The sequence below is a fragment of the Antrostomus carolinensis genome, unplaced genomic scaffold (assembly GCF_000700745.2).
Source record: "Antrostomus carolinensis isolate BGI_N321 unplaced genomic scaffold, ASM70074v2 scaffold8874, whole genome shotgun sequence".
Taxonomy (NCBI): domain Eukaryota; kingdom Metazoa; phylum Chordata; class Aves; order Caprimulgiformes; family Caprimulgidae; genus Antrostomus; species Antrostomus carolinensis.
This window is the reverse complement of record NW_010311354.1, coordinates 17,862-36,092: the sequence shown is the minus strand read 5'-3', so window position 1 is coordinate 36,092 and position 18,231 is coordinate 17,862. Positions and strand designations below refer to the sequence as shown.

General features: G+C 47.6%; 1 protein-coding gene across 1 annotated transcript in view; it reads right to left on the bottom strand.

The window, feature by feature from the left end:
- Positions 1–4,103: 4,103 nt before the first annotated feature.
- The window catches only part of LOC104523964 (solute carrier family 23 member 1), a 20,669-nt gene continuing 6,541 nt past the window's right edge, over positions 4,104–18,231 (bottom strand). The window contains exons 4-12 of the mRNA XM_010166704.1: positions 16,186–16,345; positions 14,906–15,087; positions 11,444–11,564; positions 10,970–11,126; positions 10,515–10,768; positions 7,177–7,341; positions 6,703–6,811; positions 5,552–5,647; positions 4,104–4,372 (exon numbers count right to left, since the gene is read on the bottom strand). Coding sequence (XP_010165006.1) covers positions 4,104–4,372; positions 5,552–5,647; positions 6,703–6,811; positions 7,177–7,341; positions 10,515–10,768; positions 10,970–11,126; positions 11,444–11,564; positions 14,906–15,087; positions 16,186–16,345 — 1,513 coding nt within the window. The remainder of the gene's footprint in view (positions 4,373–5,551; positions 5,648–6,702; positions 6,812–7,176; positions 7,342–10,514; positions 10,769–10,969; positions 11,127–11,443; positions 11,565–14,905; positions 15,088–16,185; positions 16,346–18,231) is intronic.

Here is an 18,231-nt window from a genome sequence, read left to right as displayed (position 1 = left end):
TTAGCCTGACACCTACCAGAGGGGACAGTTTTGAATGGACACCATATGCTATGTAGATGCATTACATTGATCATCACATGTAAGAGCTCCTGATGTTTCACCAGGAGAATTTTAGGTTAAGACTGGCCTGAACATCAATGTGAAACAACAGGTGTGTTCAGGTGATGTGAAAATAGTAACTCCTTCAAATGGGAGCAAGTTCTGTGGAAGCTGCAGTGGCATTAAAGAGAAGATGAAGAGCGGGTTACTTTGGTTCCTCCTGTCACATGACCCTAGTTTACAAGAGCACAGGCCTGCACATAACATGGGAAGGCAGTTTCCCCTCCTGCAGAGCCAGCACTACACAGACAATAGCTGTTCTGCCGTGGCGTGCATGGGGTCTGCTCTGCCTCGGCAGGGGAGTGGCCTTAATTCCTGAGCGCGTTACTGCCACGTGCGTGCAGGTACTGCTTTGTGCAGTGCTCAGTGGTTGGTCTGATGGAAACTTTTCATGAAAAAATCTGGAAAATGTAGGCTAGAAGGCTACTGGGGCAGGGCGGTGGGAAGGAATTAGAGGCAGAAGGGCAGCAGGGAGAGAGGAGTGAGAAACATGAAAGCATCATTGCAAGAGCTTGGGCACACCAAGCTGAGCAGGGCAGAGTGGGACCAAGTCCATTAATTAGAGCTCTGCTGCAGCATGGCAGCCCCTCACTTTATGACACAGAGATTATTATGTAGGGCAAACCTACTGCCTAGGTCACATCTTGTTGTGAGAAAGCTGTGAAAATGAGCCTCTGATTAGCAGTTCTAGGGCCAATGCACCTAGGTACAAGCAACTACCCATCACCATGTCTCCTCAGCCAGAACAGCAGGAGCATCTGCCTAGACTTCCCAATTACCTGTCTGCCTTTCTGCGAAGCTGCACACAGGGTGACCCCACACCTGGTTGAAATCAGTAAGTCTCGCTGCACTTGGGACTCAACAGTAGCACAAAGGGTAATAGAGTTGACAGGTAGCTGGCTGTTCTCCAGGCAATCCGGAACAGCCCTCAAGTGTTCAGTTTTACACTAGAGGATCCTCTGATTTTAATTTATTTTCCTTAAGTAGCAAATAAACAGAAGCAGTGTCACTGCAGTGCAAAGCCAAAACTGTTTCCAAACCTCAAGTGGCCACATGCAGCTGGGAGGAGTGGTGGCCCTGCAGCCTAACCCCTGCCTACTCTGTTTTAAAAATTGGAAATGTCCTCAGGAGGAAAATAAAAGGATATTTTATAAATATGTAACAAACACACCAAAGGGGGAATTTTAAAGGACATTTAGGAGCCTGAGCTTGAAATAGGGACACTAACAGCTTCTGAAAATCAGCCTCTAAGCCTTAGCAACAGCAGACCCAGCTGCTCCAGACCAGCATACCCCCCTCCCTCCCCAACTGTCTGCACCTCCTGAGCCGTAGGATGTGGCAGGGTAACAAATGAGCCTCCACTGGGGATTGGGGCCCCGTCATGCCAGGAGCTGTAAAGTCATGCCCAGCTCTACTCCAGGGAGCTTGCAAGCCAAATAATACAAGATGGAGACACACAGACACAGCAGCAGGCTGAGTGTGCAGGAGGATGGCATAACATGAGCAGTGTTCTCCACGCTTGGAGTGAGGAACAAAAAGCCCATTGAAGACTGATTTTTATAGAAATCTGTGCCAGTATTATTTTTTTAACAAGTCTAAAGCAAATATACACCTCTGGCACTTGCCAACATCCTAACATGTCTTAGGAGGAGAAGCAAAACTATATGGCTGCAGCCTCTACAGAGCTGACACAAAGCAAGTAAATTTAGTGAGGGTTCCCCATTCATGCTTCTCACCTCACTTTTTCCATGTGGGAATCCCAGCTGTACCACCAAACGAAATAGTCTTGCATGGAAGACTGGAGCATCTGAAAGCTACGTACTACAGCAGCTTTTGGCCCTACTGGTGTGGCTTTTGTGCCTCATTCATTAGCTGTGTATCCTGTTCCCATCTAAACCACTGCCCCAGTGTGTGATGGCTCTGGCCAGCAGCAGCCTGGCAGCTTCAGTACAGGACACAGGGACAGGCTGATGTAGACTAACAAACAACTGACTTTCACACATGTGCTACAGCACAGGTGAATTACAGAGGTCTTTTAAGTAAGACCATGGGTTTGTCTGCTAGATCCCCTGGGAGCGTAGGCTGGCTTTGAATGAGCTTAGAGACATAGTCAATGTTGTGAAGGATGAAGAAGATAACAGAGCTGAGACGCCTGGGACTAGTCATCTCTGTAAAACCTGTGATGGTGGGGGGGGATCAGATATACTTAAATGTGCAAATCATTTTTTTATCCTAAAGACATAAAGCCCACAATCTTCAATGGAGGCACCTCAGCCTACCAGTAGCAGCAATTCACACCGTATTGTTTCCTCCTTTAGGGTCCCAACATTCACACAATTGATCTAAGACACCGACATGCCCCTAACCGATAAAAACAATCCACATAACACTACAGCTGCAGGATGGGACTAAAGAACAGGACTGTAACAGGCATGAGGAATAAAGGCTTTTCATTGAAACCACCCAGGTTCTGTTCAGTCTTGAGATGAGAGGGCGAAGAGGGCATTGTATCGTGGCCTTCAACTGTCCAATGGAGAAGATGGGGGCAGACTTTTCTCAGAGGGGAACAGTGACACAACAAGAGGCAACAGACACAAGACAAAGCACTAGAAATTCCAGTTAGACATGAGGGAAAATGCTTTTCACCATGAAGGTGGCCAGACCCTGGAACAGGCTGCTCAAAGTGGCTATGACTCTCCATCTGTAGCTCAGCTGGACACAGTCCTCTGCAACTTGGTCTAACAGAACTGGCTCTGAGCAAGGGCTGGCCCAGATTACCTCCAGAGGTCCCTTCCAACCTGACTTACTCTGCGATTTGTTGAATACTACCTGCCACTCACTATGGTAGTCACCCTGAGAAATACCATTACACTGTACATTTTATTTATTTTTCTCCAAAAATATCTAAGTATAAATCTCAATGCAGGAATCAAGCTTATGCTACAGCAACAATGTTATTACACACCAGTGGCAACCAGTACCACATGCAATCACATTATATATGGCCATATAGGTTAAGGCTGTTTCTGCTGATAGTGGAAAGGAGCAAGAATCTGCAAACCATTTTCCAGAGAAGTGGTTGTCACTGTGCAATCACCACACCAGACCAAACAGATACTCTGGAGGTGACACAAGATATAGCAGTAGCAGGGATGCATCAGATTGAGAGCAGAAGAATTTTTCTCCTTCATCTTTGATGACAATTGCTTCATCTTTGTGGGGTCTAGTGCTCTGGGGAAGCTGGCTACCCTGACATTGCTCCCAGCACCCCAGGTGGGATTCATTTCAGTGAAGCTGGGTTTTTCTCTTAGGTCAAGAACCTAAGTAAGGTCTCTAGATTCCCTCTGTGGTCTAAGGTGAGAGAGGCATATTCAAAGACAATCCATCCCATTAACCTTAGATGCCTCTCTTACAAAGACATTCATTTGACTGACTTTAAATTATGGGAATATGGAATGACATGAATCATGTCCTAGAGGTGCCCGCTCCTTCCCCTTGGCCAGCATGAGGTGTAAACCACAAGCTGAGAGGCAAGCATTGCCATTATAGATCTTTAAGGTGGTGAGGATTAGCCTCAGCCCAAGGGATGCCTGAGAGTGGTACAGGGCCCACATCAGAGATGCCTTCTCCTGTGGCCCTTTGAGCAGCCAGGACAGGGGACTGGAAGGAAAAGCTCTGCTTCAGCCAAACAGCTGCTCCTTGCAGTCCCCAAGGCTCAGTGCAAGGAAGGAAACTGAACATCTTTCCCAGGCATTTCTTGGGCCTTGGTGTTCCCCAAAGAGGGATTATGTTCTTCCTAGAGGTGGGCAGGCAGGAGCAGAGAGGAAAAAAATTACTCCCTCAAGGTCACCAGTGGTGCAGGGGGCAGAGCTGGGAAGAGAAAGACATTATCATTCTCCTGCTCCAGCCTTTAACAGCTGCCAGCTCATGTTCAAATGATGGGGGCTGCAGACATGCTTTTCAGATCTCTGCTTCTGAGATGAGTTCACCTGCAGGCCAGGTTCTTATATCCTTGTATCAGCACCTATCTCAGAGTCTTTTTCTGAACTTGCTTTAACATTGCTTCCCTGTCCAGCAGCCTTCAGTTCATCCATTCTCTTGCCACCAGGCAGTCTTTTGGGGCAAGCAGGGAGATACCGAAACCAAGAGACAGCACAGTATTTGGTGCCTATGCCAAACGGAAGATCATAGACCTTGGAAACAAGCTGAGAGTTGTCCACCTCTCCCTTGTAGCTGTTCTTCCATGCCAGGAGTCCCCGCTCCTCCTGTGTTCCTGCAACAGCAAAAATGAGATTGTTGTGTTTAAAATAGGGGCTATTCTGAGCATAGGGCAGGTATTGTGTGCCTCACACCCACTTTTCAAATCCCAGCAGACCCAGCACAACATACAGATCCCTTGCATTTAACCCGTTCTAGCTCCAAAGCTCTTTACAAAAATTCACTAATGAGCTTCTAGATAATAGCCATCTTCCTGCAACAGCTTCCAAATAAGCAGTCTTCTCCATGGCTTTCCATGGGAATCAAGTATACCAAGACAGGATTTCACTAGCCATGGGGGAATCCAAGAACTGTTCAAAGTGGAGGGTCATACAGTGCTAGGAAAGCAAGGCTGGATGTTAACTGCCCAGACACTGTGGAGTTGGGGAAGAAGGTTTAGCTAGCAATTACTAGTCACTCACAGGCATTTACCCTAGCCAAGGAATGGCTAAGTGCCTGTAATTGTTGCAGCAGCTGAGTCCTCCTTGGGAAGGGGAGTGAGCACACCTGTAAATTCTGCCCAGAGGAGTTGAAGATCAAGGGCTACAAGAAAATTAATCAGCCAAAAGAAGATTGGCTTTCCAAGAAGCCTGAGTTGGCAAAATAATCAGAGTGAACAGAGTCTCCTTCCTGCTCTTTTTCTGTAGCAGAAAACAAGAGTTTCCTCTCCTATTCTTATGCCATCTCTGCCCTGGCTTGATAAAAATCAGAGGCTCTTTACTGTCTGTGAGGGCCAGCTGCAGGTGCTATATCCTATCTTTGGTCATCAGCCTTTCCTACTGCTTTCCACTGCTGATGCACCAGTTCAGCCTCAGTTTTAGCAGCTCTCATAAGGGGGCATGCGTTGCTTCCTTCCACTTCTTGCAGTTACCTTTCTCTCTCCTTTTCAACCAGCAGCATGGCTCTAGGCTGGCACTTTCCCTAAAATACATTTTTCCTAAATAAACCTTCTCCTCAGACTGGGTTGTTCCTGAAAAATGAGTTAGTTTTTGATAAGATGCTGTTCTCCAACTAGAGACCATTTCAGTGATGTCTCCTGTTCCTCACCCCTCTGGGGCAGGAGTTCAGCCAGTGTTTCATGGTTGCTAGTGCAATTCCTACCCGTAGAGCAGTAGATATGAAGACCAAAAATACCAGGAAACAAACTCTAGGGCAGGCACAAACTAGTAGTTTAGCTCATTTCAGCAAATCCTACCTGGAATGGTGTTATCAAGGATAAATCCCAGGAGTCCACCCACAAACATGCCAGTGGTGAGAAGCACCTGGATCACCTGGTCCAGCTGGATGATTCCTAGCAGAAAAACAAAGCTTTGGATAGTGGTGCAGAGAGACACATGTTTGACCAACACAGCCCATGCCAAGAGGCTGGGAGCTGCATGCTTGTTTAGACAAGACTTGCAAATCCCAAAGCAGAGCTTAAGATTTGGCAATGCGCGGGACATTGACCTCTATGCCAGTTTCAGACCTACAGTTTTATTCTGCATAATTATTCATTGGCCCAGCTGCTGGTGGGCAGGAGATAACTTGTAAATACTTTAAGAGCCTATTAACAGTGCAGACCATAGCACTGCCCAAGAAAAAGCCACCTTCTGCTCCAAACATGTTCTGCACCTCCATGACAAACACAGCACCAAGCAGTTCCTTACCAAAGCATGAGCTTCAGTTCCCAAAGAAATACAGGTATATTTAGCATGGGATTTCACCACAAGTTAATCAGGTGTGATGTTTCTCTGAGAGCTAATTGATATGAGCAAAATACCTCAGTGACACAGAGCATTTGATAGACCATCTATAGAGGTGTGATTTGTGGCCCCATCTCTTTCAACAGCCCACCCAGCATGCCATATATACCTTAAGAGAGGACACTACGGCCTTTGTGACAAACACATGAGTTACATGAGACACAATAAAGGCATAACTGTTGGAGGACTGCATATTTCAATAAGGTGAACTTGATGTAGAGGAGTGTGCTCTTGTGTTTTGGAAGCACAAAGTTTTGTTGTGTGTGAGCATGTAAGAAAGCCTCATTCATTGAGATCCTGATCAAGATTCAGCCCTGGAGTATTCTCTTGCCCCATCCCGGGAATGTGTCCCAGGAAAGCACTCTGCAATCCTTAGCCTGACAGGAACATGGCGAGGTGCAGTCATTGGTCAAGAGCAGAGATTTACACACTAGAACCGTGTATCAGAGCAAAGGCAAGAACAGCCCTCACAGAAAGAAACAGGCAGCGGTCAAAGCACAGGTTTCAGGGTTTTAACAGGAAAAACTGCATTTTAAAAGATTTCTCTGGATCAGCCTTTGCTTCAGTTTATGCTACAGAAAATGCTTCTGATGCCATTTCTTACCTGTTTCCAGCAGTGTACTGTTTTTGCTTGCCCAGTTCGGAACTGTGAGGCCAGCAAATACAGAAAATCCAAAGATAAAGATGTTTCTGGAGGAGTTCATATCTGTGTACTGCACAGAAAAATTGTATACATTACGTTTGGAATTACCCAAATCTGCAGATTACTGTTGTGTTCATGAGACGTGCTCAGCTGCATGTTTCCACTGCACCCAGGAGTGGACCTAGGCAGCAGCCCTGGTGCTGCTGGGGCGTTAGTGGTCCTGCTGCCCCCAGTGCCAGCAAGCTCTGCCCCAGCCAGGAGCCCTCTGCGATTTAGCCCCCCTGGGTACATGCCCTCATCTTCACCGGAGGAACTGCCAGTACAAATGTTTGTATTTGCTGCAGCACGGTTATGTCTGACTCTGCCTGGTGAGAACCTGACTTGAAACTAAAGTCCCCTTCCCTAGGGATCAAATGGCGCTCACACAGCTGTTACCTGCAAATTGGAAATCCCCACTGCCGTGATCACTCCGAACATCACAAGGAACATGCCTCCGATCACAGGGGTGGGTATGCTGGCAAGCATCGCCCCCACTTTCCCAAAGATGCCACTCAGGAGCATGGCACAGGCACCAGCAATGATCACCGTTCGACTCCCTACCTGGGGCAAGAGGAAAAGGATGCAGTCACGCACCGACCAGCAAGGGGTGGCAGGCTCCAGTGCAGGGGTTGCACCTCCAGCCAAAACACTCAATAGCACTTTCAGTTGCAGGTTCAGCTGCAGTTCAGGTGCAGCTGCCAGTGAGCTGGGATGCTCGCACTGCATGGGAAGCATCTGTATTTGCACACTAGTAAATATTTATCATGAAAGGCACTCTGAGAGCAATCATGGAGCCACACCTATGTACTTGATGTACTTGATGTACTTGATGTACTTGATATCCTTTTTCCTACCATTGTCAGGACTTTTAACAGTTTGCTGTTAAACAACAGCAACAAAATATTATTAAATTAAGAGCACAGTAATCCCTACATCCCTGCGGCTCTCACCGCAGCCTAGAAATGTCTTGGTATACACACAGGCTGGTGCTGCAACCACCCAGTCAATGTGTTCCACCAGGTTTGGGTTGCCATCTAAAAATGGCTTTCAATGGTGTGTCCCACACTGATCCTCCATTCCCTGGAGACCAAGATTTGGGAGTGCAGAGCTCTCTGGCTGCTCCATTCTCAAACTCTGGGATCTGATATATCCTTTCTATGGTCAACAAAGGGCAACTAAGAAGGGAAGCAGTCTCTTAATCTGTCCCTGTCTCCCATCACCCATCCAGCTTCAGTAAAACGATCTTTTTCTCTCTTTTTTTTTTTTTTTTTTCCAAGCCATGCCTTTCATTCAGATCTGTTAAGGCATTTGACTAGGAAAGAAAAAGAATATCTGCCAAACAAAGGGATGAAAGAGACATTTAGAGACTATGGAAACTAAAAAGAAAAGCAGCAATATTTATTAGACTTTTAATTCAAGATATGTCTTGCCGTACCAAAACTTGGACAGCTTAAAGAATCATGCTAAGATTTACAAGGTTCATGTGTTAGACAGGGAAACTCTGTAATCCTCTGCAAATATTTTATAATTCAATTAATTATTTTAATCCCTCCCTTTAAATATCTGAAGAATGTCATATTTACAGGAAGGGCTTTTTGTGAATGCTTTCAATAAAAACATTCCCAGTAACTAGTAGTGTCTCTTTTAAAGTATTTCTTAAATATGCCCCTTTAAAATATTTTACGTATTATTTGTTTATGAAAAATAAATGAAAAAAGATTTGGTGGGGAGTTTCAAAGTAAAATCATGCCTTGCCTTCAGGAAGGCTTTTCATATTCCTTGTCTTAAAATCTTGAGACACCATTACCATCAAAACTGTAATTTAATAAAAGCCAACAGATCTATTTGTTCCAGGATTAGAATGAAGCTTCAGATTCTTAATTTGCCAGAATGTCAAATTACCCAGTACATGGAGTTGGCCTTAAAGGCAAATTACCTAATCCACTGACACCACAACTGTGAGCATATGCTGCTAAAGCCTCTAGTTTAGAGTTTGTTTCAATTGTGTCAGGAAAAGAAGAAAATCAGTTCTCTTTCTTAAAGCTGAAGAAACTGCATGGTTTTCTGCTGTGTATATGGTAACTCTGAGGTCTTGACCTCTACTTAAAATCCTCCTCTTCTTGGAAATGAGAGCTCAGTACTGGCATGCTGGGCTTGATTAAGCAGTTTAAACATAGGTACCTGGTTCCATTTAAGATGTTGCATCTTGGCAGCTTCCAGCAGCTCCTCCTTTGCCTTATCTGAAAGCCTCTGTGGATATCCAAGATATCCAAAGATGTTTCAGGTGGTGCTGGACATTGCTGTTTAAGCAGAGGAACCAAGTCCCTTGCATTTCCATTTGTTACGGAAAAATGTGTTTCCCACATAAAAAAACAAAATTAAATCTGCCTTGTGCTCACAGAATCCCCATCTGGCCCAGCCAGAGTCTTTACACTGATTTAAGGTTGACTTAGATAAGACTGTATTTTCTGCTCTCTTAAGTGTACACAAGGTGAGCAGAGGTGGGATCTAAGGGAAACATCTCTCCTCAATCAGCAAGAATGGCATGTCCACCCAAAGGACTTAGCGTACACGGGGACAACACGTCCTATAATCTAATAATTATGAGTCTGGGCACTTCTGCACCATACTACATCCCATACCTCCAATGTGTGCAGCAAACTACATGTCAGGAAAGAACAGGCTCAGGAATATGGTCAGTATGCACAGAGGACATAGTGACAAGGTACATGGGGTGACAGGCTAAACTGGACTCCATGCAGACATCCAGACAGCGCTTGCTGCTAGAAGCAGACACCTCACTCAAACACTAACATTTCAGTCTGTGAAAAATGGTTATTGTGAGTGAGGTTTCTAAAATCCAGTGAAATAAGCGATATTATAGTGGGAGCCGTAAGTCAAATTCTGCATTTATTCACTGACTCACAGCTCTGCTGACGTGACATTGCTTATTTGACAATGATTTTAAAATGTTTTCCAGTTGGCTGCTGGATGTCCCTGTCCTCTGGCTGTAAAGCTTAGTGAAAATCTATCATCTGATTGTCAAGCTTATCTCTGGAAATTTCCTTCCCTTATAAGCGCAATAAGATACTCAAAGGGATTCACAAAACTTTATAGAGAGGTAAAAACATAAAACTTTGCATCATAGTTTATAATGCCAAAGAAATAGCCTACCTATCACATGATTGCCATCCTTGGGTTATAAAAATTGTGGAATTTGAAGCCTTATTATATCTTTTTCTTTCCTTTCCTTTCATTTCCTTTCTTTCTCACCTTCTTCTCCTCTCCATAAATACATTTAGGAAGACAGACAGACAAAGAGAGAGAGAGACAGGGACAGACAGAGAGGAAGTCTTTGATAAAGTCAGTCCTGAGTAAGTTTCCAGATGAGCTCAGGTATAACATGCTCTCTTTAGTCTCACCTAAGCCAGATGCCATGGGTCACAGCAGTGTGCATGCATCCCATCTGCAGACCATAAGCAGACAAAGAGAGGGACTGACCCCCTCTGTTACAGTGATTCACAGTGCTGCTGAGGTGGCCACCAACGTGCCAGGGCACATTTTTCCAGTATGCCTTGCAGGAGGTGGGCTCAGATCACGTCCCAGGTCCAGCACATACCCATGTGCACCACTCCTTTGTATGTATGCCCTTGGGGGAAAGGGCGGAGCTCCTCCAGGAGGACCTCCTCCGGGAGGACCAGGACACAGCAGCCACCCGCTGCAGCAAGGCTCACCTTGGTGATGCCCAGGGCCCCCACGTTCTCGCTGTACGAGGTGGTGCCATTCCCCGTCCCCCAGGCGCCGGCCAGGAGGCAGCCGATGCCTTCCACCCCAATCCCACGGTTGATGGCGTGCTTCGGCGGTGGCGGGGCCCCAGACAGGCGGGCGCAGGCGTAGTAATCTCCCACGGACTCCAGCATGGAGGAGATCACCCCAGCTAAGATGCCGAATATCCCAGCCAGGCTGACGGTTGGCGTTCCCCACTGGCCTGCAAGTAAAGAGCTCGGTTTAGGTCAGTGGAGCATGTTTGACCTGAAATCTATTGCGGGGCAGGAGGAAGAACAGCAGGGGTGCTTGTGGGTGTTTGCCTGATTTTTGGCATTTCATCTCCCCCTGCTAGCCATAAGCAGAGGTGCAAGCTGGAGCAGGGAGCAGCACAGCGGGATGGGGAAAGCAGAGGCAGTGGTACCTGGGTAAGGCAGCCGAAACCAGGGAGCCTGAGACAAAACATCCCCACGGCTGTCCGTCCGGGCCAGGTGGCCATAGGCAGTAGGGTCTGCAGGGAGGACGTTGGTCACCGTCATCACATAGCAGAACAGCCAGCTCAGGGAGAGCCCCAGCAGCACCTGCCCATCACATGCAGCAGTGGAGTCCAGTTAGGGCAAGGCCACATCTCTGGCATGGTTGTGGGGGATAAGGTGTCTCCCTACCTGACTCTTTGCCCTGCAAGTGGGATGGACGCAGAGGGATGGCAGGGGCTCCTGGCAGCCCTCCCTCCCCACATGCAGGGCCATGGGGACCTTCTCCCCCTCTGCCTGCTGCACAGGCTGGACTGGGAAGCACTAACTCATCTGGACATGATTGGAAAGAGCCCAGGCACCCTGGGATGGGTGAGGCCAGTCCCTCTGCCATGACCACTGGGTCTCCGGGAACCCCGACATACCGGGAAGATCTGGAAGAGGTAGACTGGGGAGAGGTGGCAGTTCTTGCCTCTCTGGTAAGACGGCAGCAGCACAGGGACATCTTTCAGATATTGAGAGAACAGAACTATGAAAGAAATAGTCCTATGAGGAGGGAAAAACAGACCATGAGACAAACTGGGTGCTGAACTGCCCACTTGTCCCCACATTAACTGAAGACCTGCTACCCCAGGACTCCAAAGGATGCCAAAAAACAGGCTCTCAGAACCAGAGGGTGGATCCCCACTCCAGCAAGCCTGGGGTGGAACAAGCTTTCCATCACACTCAACCAACAGCTTTGAGCATTTGCAAATATTTTTTCCCCCCTTTTGTTTCAAAACAAACTCCCCAGACAGTGCATCACTGACTATGACACAGTTGACAGAGCTTAAAAATTACACTTGGGTAAAAGAAAAACCTGAGAGATATGCAAGGTCCAGGCAGGCTTTGTAGAAAACTGTCCCTGACCTGTGTAATTCAGATATACTGGAAACACGGGATTTATTGGTTTCCTGATTCCAGATTTACCTATGCTGCTCCACAAGTGGCAAAAAACTTCAGTGTGGCACAGAGGAAAGAAAGAAGATTTGATTTAGTTGTGCAAGTCCCTGCTTTGAAAGGAAAAGACACGCTGGGACTGTGGGGCCGCGCATGGACACTCAGAGCCCAGCCAGCCAGCCAAGAAGGGGAGAGCACGGCCATCCAGTCTGCAAGGGCTGCGAAGCTGAAGGGTCTCCCCTCCCGGCAGCACCCGGGGCTCATTCTGGTGGAAGTCACCACGAAGTGCAGCTCCTCTCCCATCCCTCAAGTAGGATGCATCTCCCATGAACGGCAGCACAGCTGGGTATGCTCACAGCAAGCCCTATCTGCCCCTGTGTGCCTTCCCCCCTGAAAGGGCAACCAGATGAAGCTGGAGGCTGTGACGTGTGGTGAGAGGGCAGCGACTGGGCACCCCACCCTGACTGCTGAGCTGGTAGAAGACCTTGGACATTTTCCTTTTATGTTAACAAGGCCTCTGAAGGGCTCCTCATTTTTGAATAACAAATCTGAATTATAGACATTGAGTAAACTAATCTGGATAGGATTTGGTGAGAAATCTATTGCGCCAGTTGAAGTGCACTAACAGTGCAGGGAAAACTGGTGACGAGCTGCAATATGCACAGGCAGGCAGAGTACCAAAGTGCAAAGGAAACACTAACCAACCTCACCTCTCTGCAAAGACACGCCACAGCATACAGCCAAAGGTTATCTATCAATTACAAATCAAAGCACTGAATGACTGGGGTCAGAAACTCTGAGAAGGCACTTCTTTCCATTTGTGGTTTCTAAAGCTGCAGGGCCCAGACAGACTGTGCCAGTGCACATTTTGTGCATTTGCATTAACAAAGGCATTTGGCAGCCTTATGAATCACTGCAGAGCCCTCATCTATCTCGGGTAGGTGTCACTGCTTATTATTCAGGTTGTCTGACACATCCATTAACAAATGCTATTATCAGCTGCTTATAATTCTGCCTAACTTTGCTCATTCAGGATGAAAATTTCCATGGAAAATGTCTGCCTCAGGCCAAATATTTCTGGAAAAATACACCCCAAACCTGTTTCAAAGAGTGATGTTCAGGGAATGGACATAGTTTAGCCTGTATTGAGAAGGTCATTTTGCTTTGAGCAGTAGCAGGGTCTGCTTATGATCTGGAGCAGAAATTTGAGATTTAGTAGAACTCATTCTTTGAGGCGAGGGATATTGCTCTTTCTCACAAAAATCATTCATCCCAGGTCCCAAGCAGTCAGCAGAAGCATCTCAGGCTTCAGCATTTGCAGCTCATAAAGTTTCTGAGCTTTCTGAGTATGCCCAGGCCTTGACAAGTGATGACTTGTGTATGCACCATCACCAGGGAGCAAGTGAGCACACACTAGACCAGTTCTTGAGGCAACAGCAAGTATCACCCATCATGGGGGCTCTAGGATGTGATGGGGCTGGACAGCAAGGCTAAGACCACATGGCACATGTCTTCCACCTTCCCCATCACCCCTCTCCCCCTTTCCCTAATGACACCCATGGAGCATGGAGAAGGCAGCAAAAGAAGACACAAACTCGGACAGGTCAAAGCACAATGATTAGGTTGGGGCTAAGGTGTCTGACTCATGAAAGAAAGGACTGGGATTAAGCATGGGTAGAAGATGAGACAGAAATGAACAGGACAGAAAGGGTGATCTGGGTTGAGAACAGGGGCATGGGCTGGAGGACTGACCCCATTAATGGAGCAGCACAGTTGGGCAAAGAGGCCACGCGAGGGACTGAGGTTAGGAGCCAGTGACTGGAGAAAGGAGGCAGAAAATACAGATAGTCCAGACAGGATATATGTTTTGAAGGGAAAATTCAGACTGACTAAGCAAAGGGGCTAGGGCAAATCATCAGAGCTGGAGACCAGGACAAGCCAGAGATATGGTGGGAGAAACAATAGTGAAAGGAAAGTTGGGGGGCAGGCAGGGCTTGAGGTCATATGGGGTGCTGGTAGAAGAGACCAGTTAGGTGAGGAACTGGAGGTGGAGAAGAGAGGTGTCTTTTGGAGTATGGGGGGCCCAGTGCAGGGAGGAGAAGGGAACCAGACAAAAGTGGAGTGGAGCATGTCCCCACATGCAGCATGTTGCCTTCCTGGGGCTGCAGTCAAGCCTGGCCCCTGAGTCTCCAAAGGCAGCTCTGAAAGCCCTAGCAGACTGATGGGAGCCCATAGAAAGGATAACAACCCACTCCTGTTGCATGTTATCCCAAGCTGAAGTCTGCATTAGGGATTGGAAAATGACAAATCTGCAGGGGAACTATCCAGTGGCATTTCTACTTTTTGAATTCATTTCTGAAATACCAAGGATATCCTGCCACCAAGCACACTCGTACACTCATGCACAAGAGCACACAAGTATATGTCCCTGTACAGTGCTCAGTGCTGCAAAGCCACATGCACAGCCATTTCCAGAGCCCCCCAGGCCCTCTGTGGAGAAAACAATTCCTCCTTGTCATGTGAAAACAATACCTAAAGCACCAGCTGTTTTAACTCAAGGAATACCTAACTCTGAGTGCTCAAGTTTGTCATTTCAGGAATGGTTTTTTTAACTTCAATAATGAGTGTGTGAGACTGCATAGACAACTATGATGGAGCTGTCCCCAGGAACCACACATAAGAAAGACTTGTTTCGCTACTGAACTTTGGATTTTCACAAAAATCAGATTTTTTAACTCATTTTTGGGGGTTTTGCTTTGTTGCTGAGGGCTCTAACCCCCTGGATGTGGCAAGGGGAACTATGCTATGCTGCTGTCCTACACATGCCTGCCACGTTAGCGCTCAACAAATAACCTTGAACCCAGGGGAACAGATTGTGACACTTGAATTCTTGTTAGAGGTAGGTGGTTTGTGTACGCTTAGCTTTCCCATGGGGAAGTGAGACTTACATGAATGCTATGCCCCAGTGCTGCCCAGCCTCATCCCCAGCTGAGTCAAAGAGAGGTAGGGCAACCAAGGTGATGGTGGGGGCAATTGTCAGGGGGCCAATGAATCTCATCAGAAATCCAATCAGGCCAGAAAATCCAACGAAGATCTGAAAGCAGGAAGCTACAATGATAGCTCCTTGCACCTAGAAAAAAGGAGGAAGAGAGCAGAGGCTGAAAGGAGCTTCAGCTGTTGAGTCTTTCCTTCATAGGTCTGTGCAAACCCAGCGTGAGAGCCAGGCTCAGCCTCCAGCGATGAACTGGTGTGGAGGCTGCCCTCTTCCAGCAGAGCCTGGCTGAGCATTACATGTAGGGAAGTACTAGCACACCAACTCCTCCTTTGGCTGATGGATTAAGTCCTCACAAGGGCTAATTTTGATCCAGAGACCCCCTCCTCCCTGTCCTCTTGAGCCACCCAAGCATGCATCAGCTTCCCTGCTACCCCAAAAGGCAAAGGAAAAGCACTTGCCCTGAAAATGGGAGCAGGGCCATGGTCCCCACTCATCTCCCATCAGGGAAGGGCTTGGGGCATTTCAACACACTGGTAGGGCAGGTGGGTTCATTACAGCCTCTGTTTTTTTTCCTGAATATCAGTTTCCTTCCAGGCACAAGTTTGTCACCCTGAACTTTTCTGTGCTTGGTAAGCACTGCTAAGTAACTAGCAATTGCATCCTGACATGACATTCACTGCTCACGTCAGCTCCAGGCAGGGGACTCAGGGGTGAGGCTGCTCTCCGCCTTCGCAGATTTGGTGATAAAACCAGACTGGGTCTTCTGCAGTGCCCAGCACCTTCCTTCCCCTGGCTCCAAAGGGAAGAGAAACACAGGGGCCAAGGTGAAGCACCCAGCCTGAAAGGAGAAGGCAGCAGTGCCCTTGTGGCAGATTTACAAGTGTCAGCAAGGAGGGCAGCCTGTACTGCCCAGCAAATCCTTCCTGGGCTTGCAACGCTTCCTGAACACTTTGCAAAGCACCCCAATGTATGGATGGACAGAGGAAAAATTTAGCCACCTACTCTGATAAGGCAATAGATGTAGGACAAGGTCTGCATGTCCCCTGCTCAGCAGCAGTGAAGCACCTTCTTTCCTAATGGAGTCTAGGTGCTTAGGAAGCTGCAACATGGTGAGGGCCAAGGTCCACTGCGGATGGAGGGCTCTCCAGCACTAATGACCCTGTCATAGTCTGGTGCTTTTTTGAAAGCAAACAGCCCTGATACAGAGCAGGTGCCACTGAAAGTGTAACATACCTCTCGCATCCGCGTCTGCCAAACTTCAATGAACTCTGGTGAAGAGGCATTCACCAGAGTGGCATTCTGCGTCCAGGCAGGGCACTTCCACTTGGGGAGAGACAGCATGGCCAGGGTTGGGGTCAGGAATGCAAAAGTGCCTCCTTGAATAATAGGCAACCTGGAAGGAGAGCAGAGGGAAGAGATGATGAGCAAGAATGCTAGAAACCCAGCTCCATAGGGGTGAGTGAAAGGAAAAGCTAAATACATTTAAAAATCAGTCTGTGCATGACCTCTGGCAGTATCTTTTGAAATGTTCTGGCAGATCTCCATCACTGACCACAGGCAGGCATTGCTGCCCATTGCACTCAACAGCAACATACCCATGGGGAAGAGCTCAGGTTCAAACACTGCCTATGGAGAGGCTCATTGGTGCTGGAGTCAAACTCTGCTACCCTGCATTAAGGAAAAAGTATTCCTGCTAAGGTGTGACTAGACCATGAAGCTGCACAGAGTGCAAAAACAACCAAAGGAGAAAGCTGGAAGAGGGGAGAAGACCAAGGAAGAAAGATGGCAAAACTCTGAAGAAAAGCTTAGCATCAACCTAGGCCCAGCTCCTAGGGCAGTGGGTGAATGGCTGTGTTGGCTGCTAGCCAAGGGCTAGCCCAGTGAAACTGTCACACTGGCACAGCAACTCTGAATGAGCCAAGGGAAACCTCCAAGGTGCCTTGGCTTCCTCCATTTAGGAAGCGCTCCTGGGAGCCACCCCCAAAGCAACCTTGTGCCAGGAGCTCTCATGGTCCCTGCTCAGAAAAGAAGTGAGGCAGCAAGCCAGGTGAGTGCTTTTGCAGGGCATGAATTTCCCTCAAACAGAGGCATTTCCACTATTCTCTGGAAAGCACTGGCAAATAAGAGATGGCATAGCTGTAACAGCACCACGTCTCCATCACCTAAACCAAATATTTATACCACTGCAATGACTCATGCCACACATAATCAAAGCACTGAGCACTGTCAAAGCCTTGCCAGTGAGTTATATTTGAGTATCACTTGTCTGTGGAGTCACTTATTTACGGCATTCAGACAAATATGTTGCAGCCTTCAAAGGATTTTGCTGAGCAAGGCAAAAAACAAACAAAAAGGAACAGAGAAGGCTCAGTGCCACCACTGTTGAATTAACAATAGATTTATAGCCCCTGCTGCGTTGGCCCTCCAGCTATTTCACAGCCAGTGCTGGCATGGGTGGACCCAGAGCAAACTGGGGTGCCAAGGCAACGCATACAGGGCGTGCTGAGCAATCTTGAGCAGGGTTTTCTGGAGGGAAAGCTGCAGGTTTAGAGGAGGAAATATGCTCTGATCATCACTACATGGTGTCCAAGCATGTACTAAGGGGAGCTCACCATAACAGCAGGTGACCTGAGTCTCTCCTCAGGAGCCTCTTGGATAGTGTCTCCAGTGACTGTCTGGGACTCATCGCTGCCTTTTCACCCTATGTAAGACAACTGAGCTGCAGGTTGCAGTGGGTTGGGCTTTTCCCTTGGCTATTGCTTCTGGAGGGCTGCTTCTGAACTACACTCGCTCTTACTGGAACCTCCCCATCTCCATGGCCAGTTCCCAACCATTGTATTTCAGTCAAAATGGTTTCTCCCTGCCAGATACCACTCCATTTCTCTCCCAAACTAGTTGCAGGCTGCAGCTGTACCCCTCTGAGCTGTCACTTTGCCAGGCTGACCAGACCAGCCTCTGCAAGATGAACATCTCCCTTCCCATGCCACATTAACAGATCATCTTCTAACCTCTTCTACTCTGAGTGAGTCTCTTCTCAATACAGACACTGGAAACTGTGCAGAACACTTAGCTGAGGGATCCCCAGGGCCTCAGAGTGTTGCACAGGTGTTTTCCAGGGAAAAGCATCCCTTCCAACTCGTATTTACCACTTGCTTGGCTGCCTTGTTGGTGACTTATGGTTATCAACTCCTACAGGGTTTCAGAAAACAGTAAAAGGAAAAAAACAAACAAACAAAAAAACTGCTTCCAACTGTCTCCTCAGGGTTGGTTTGCCTCCAG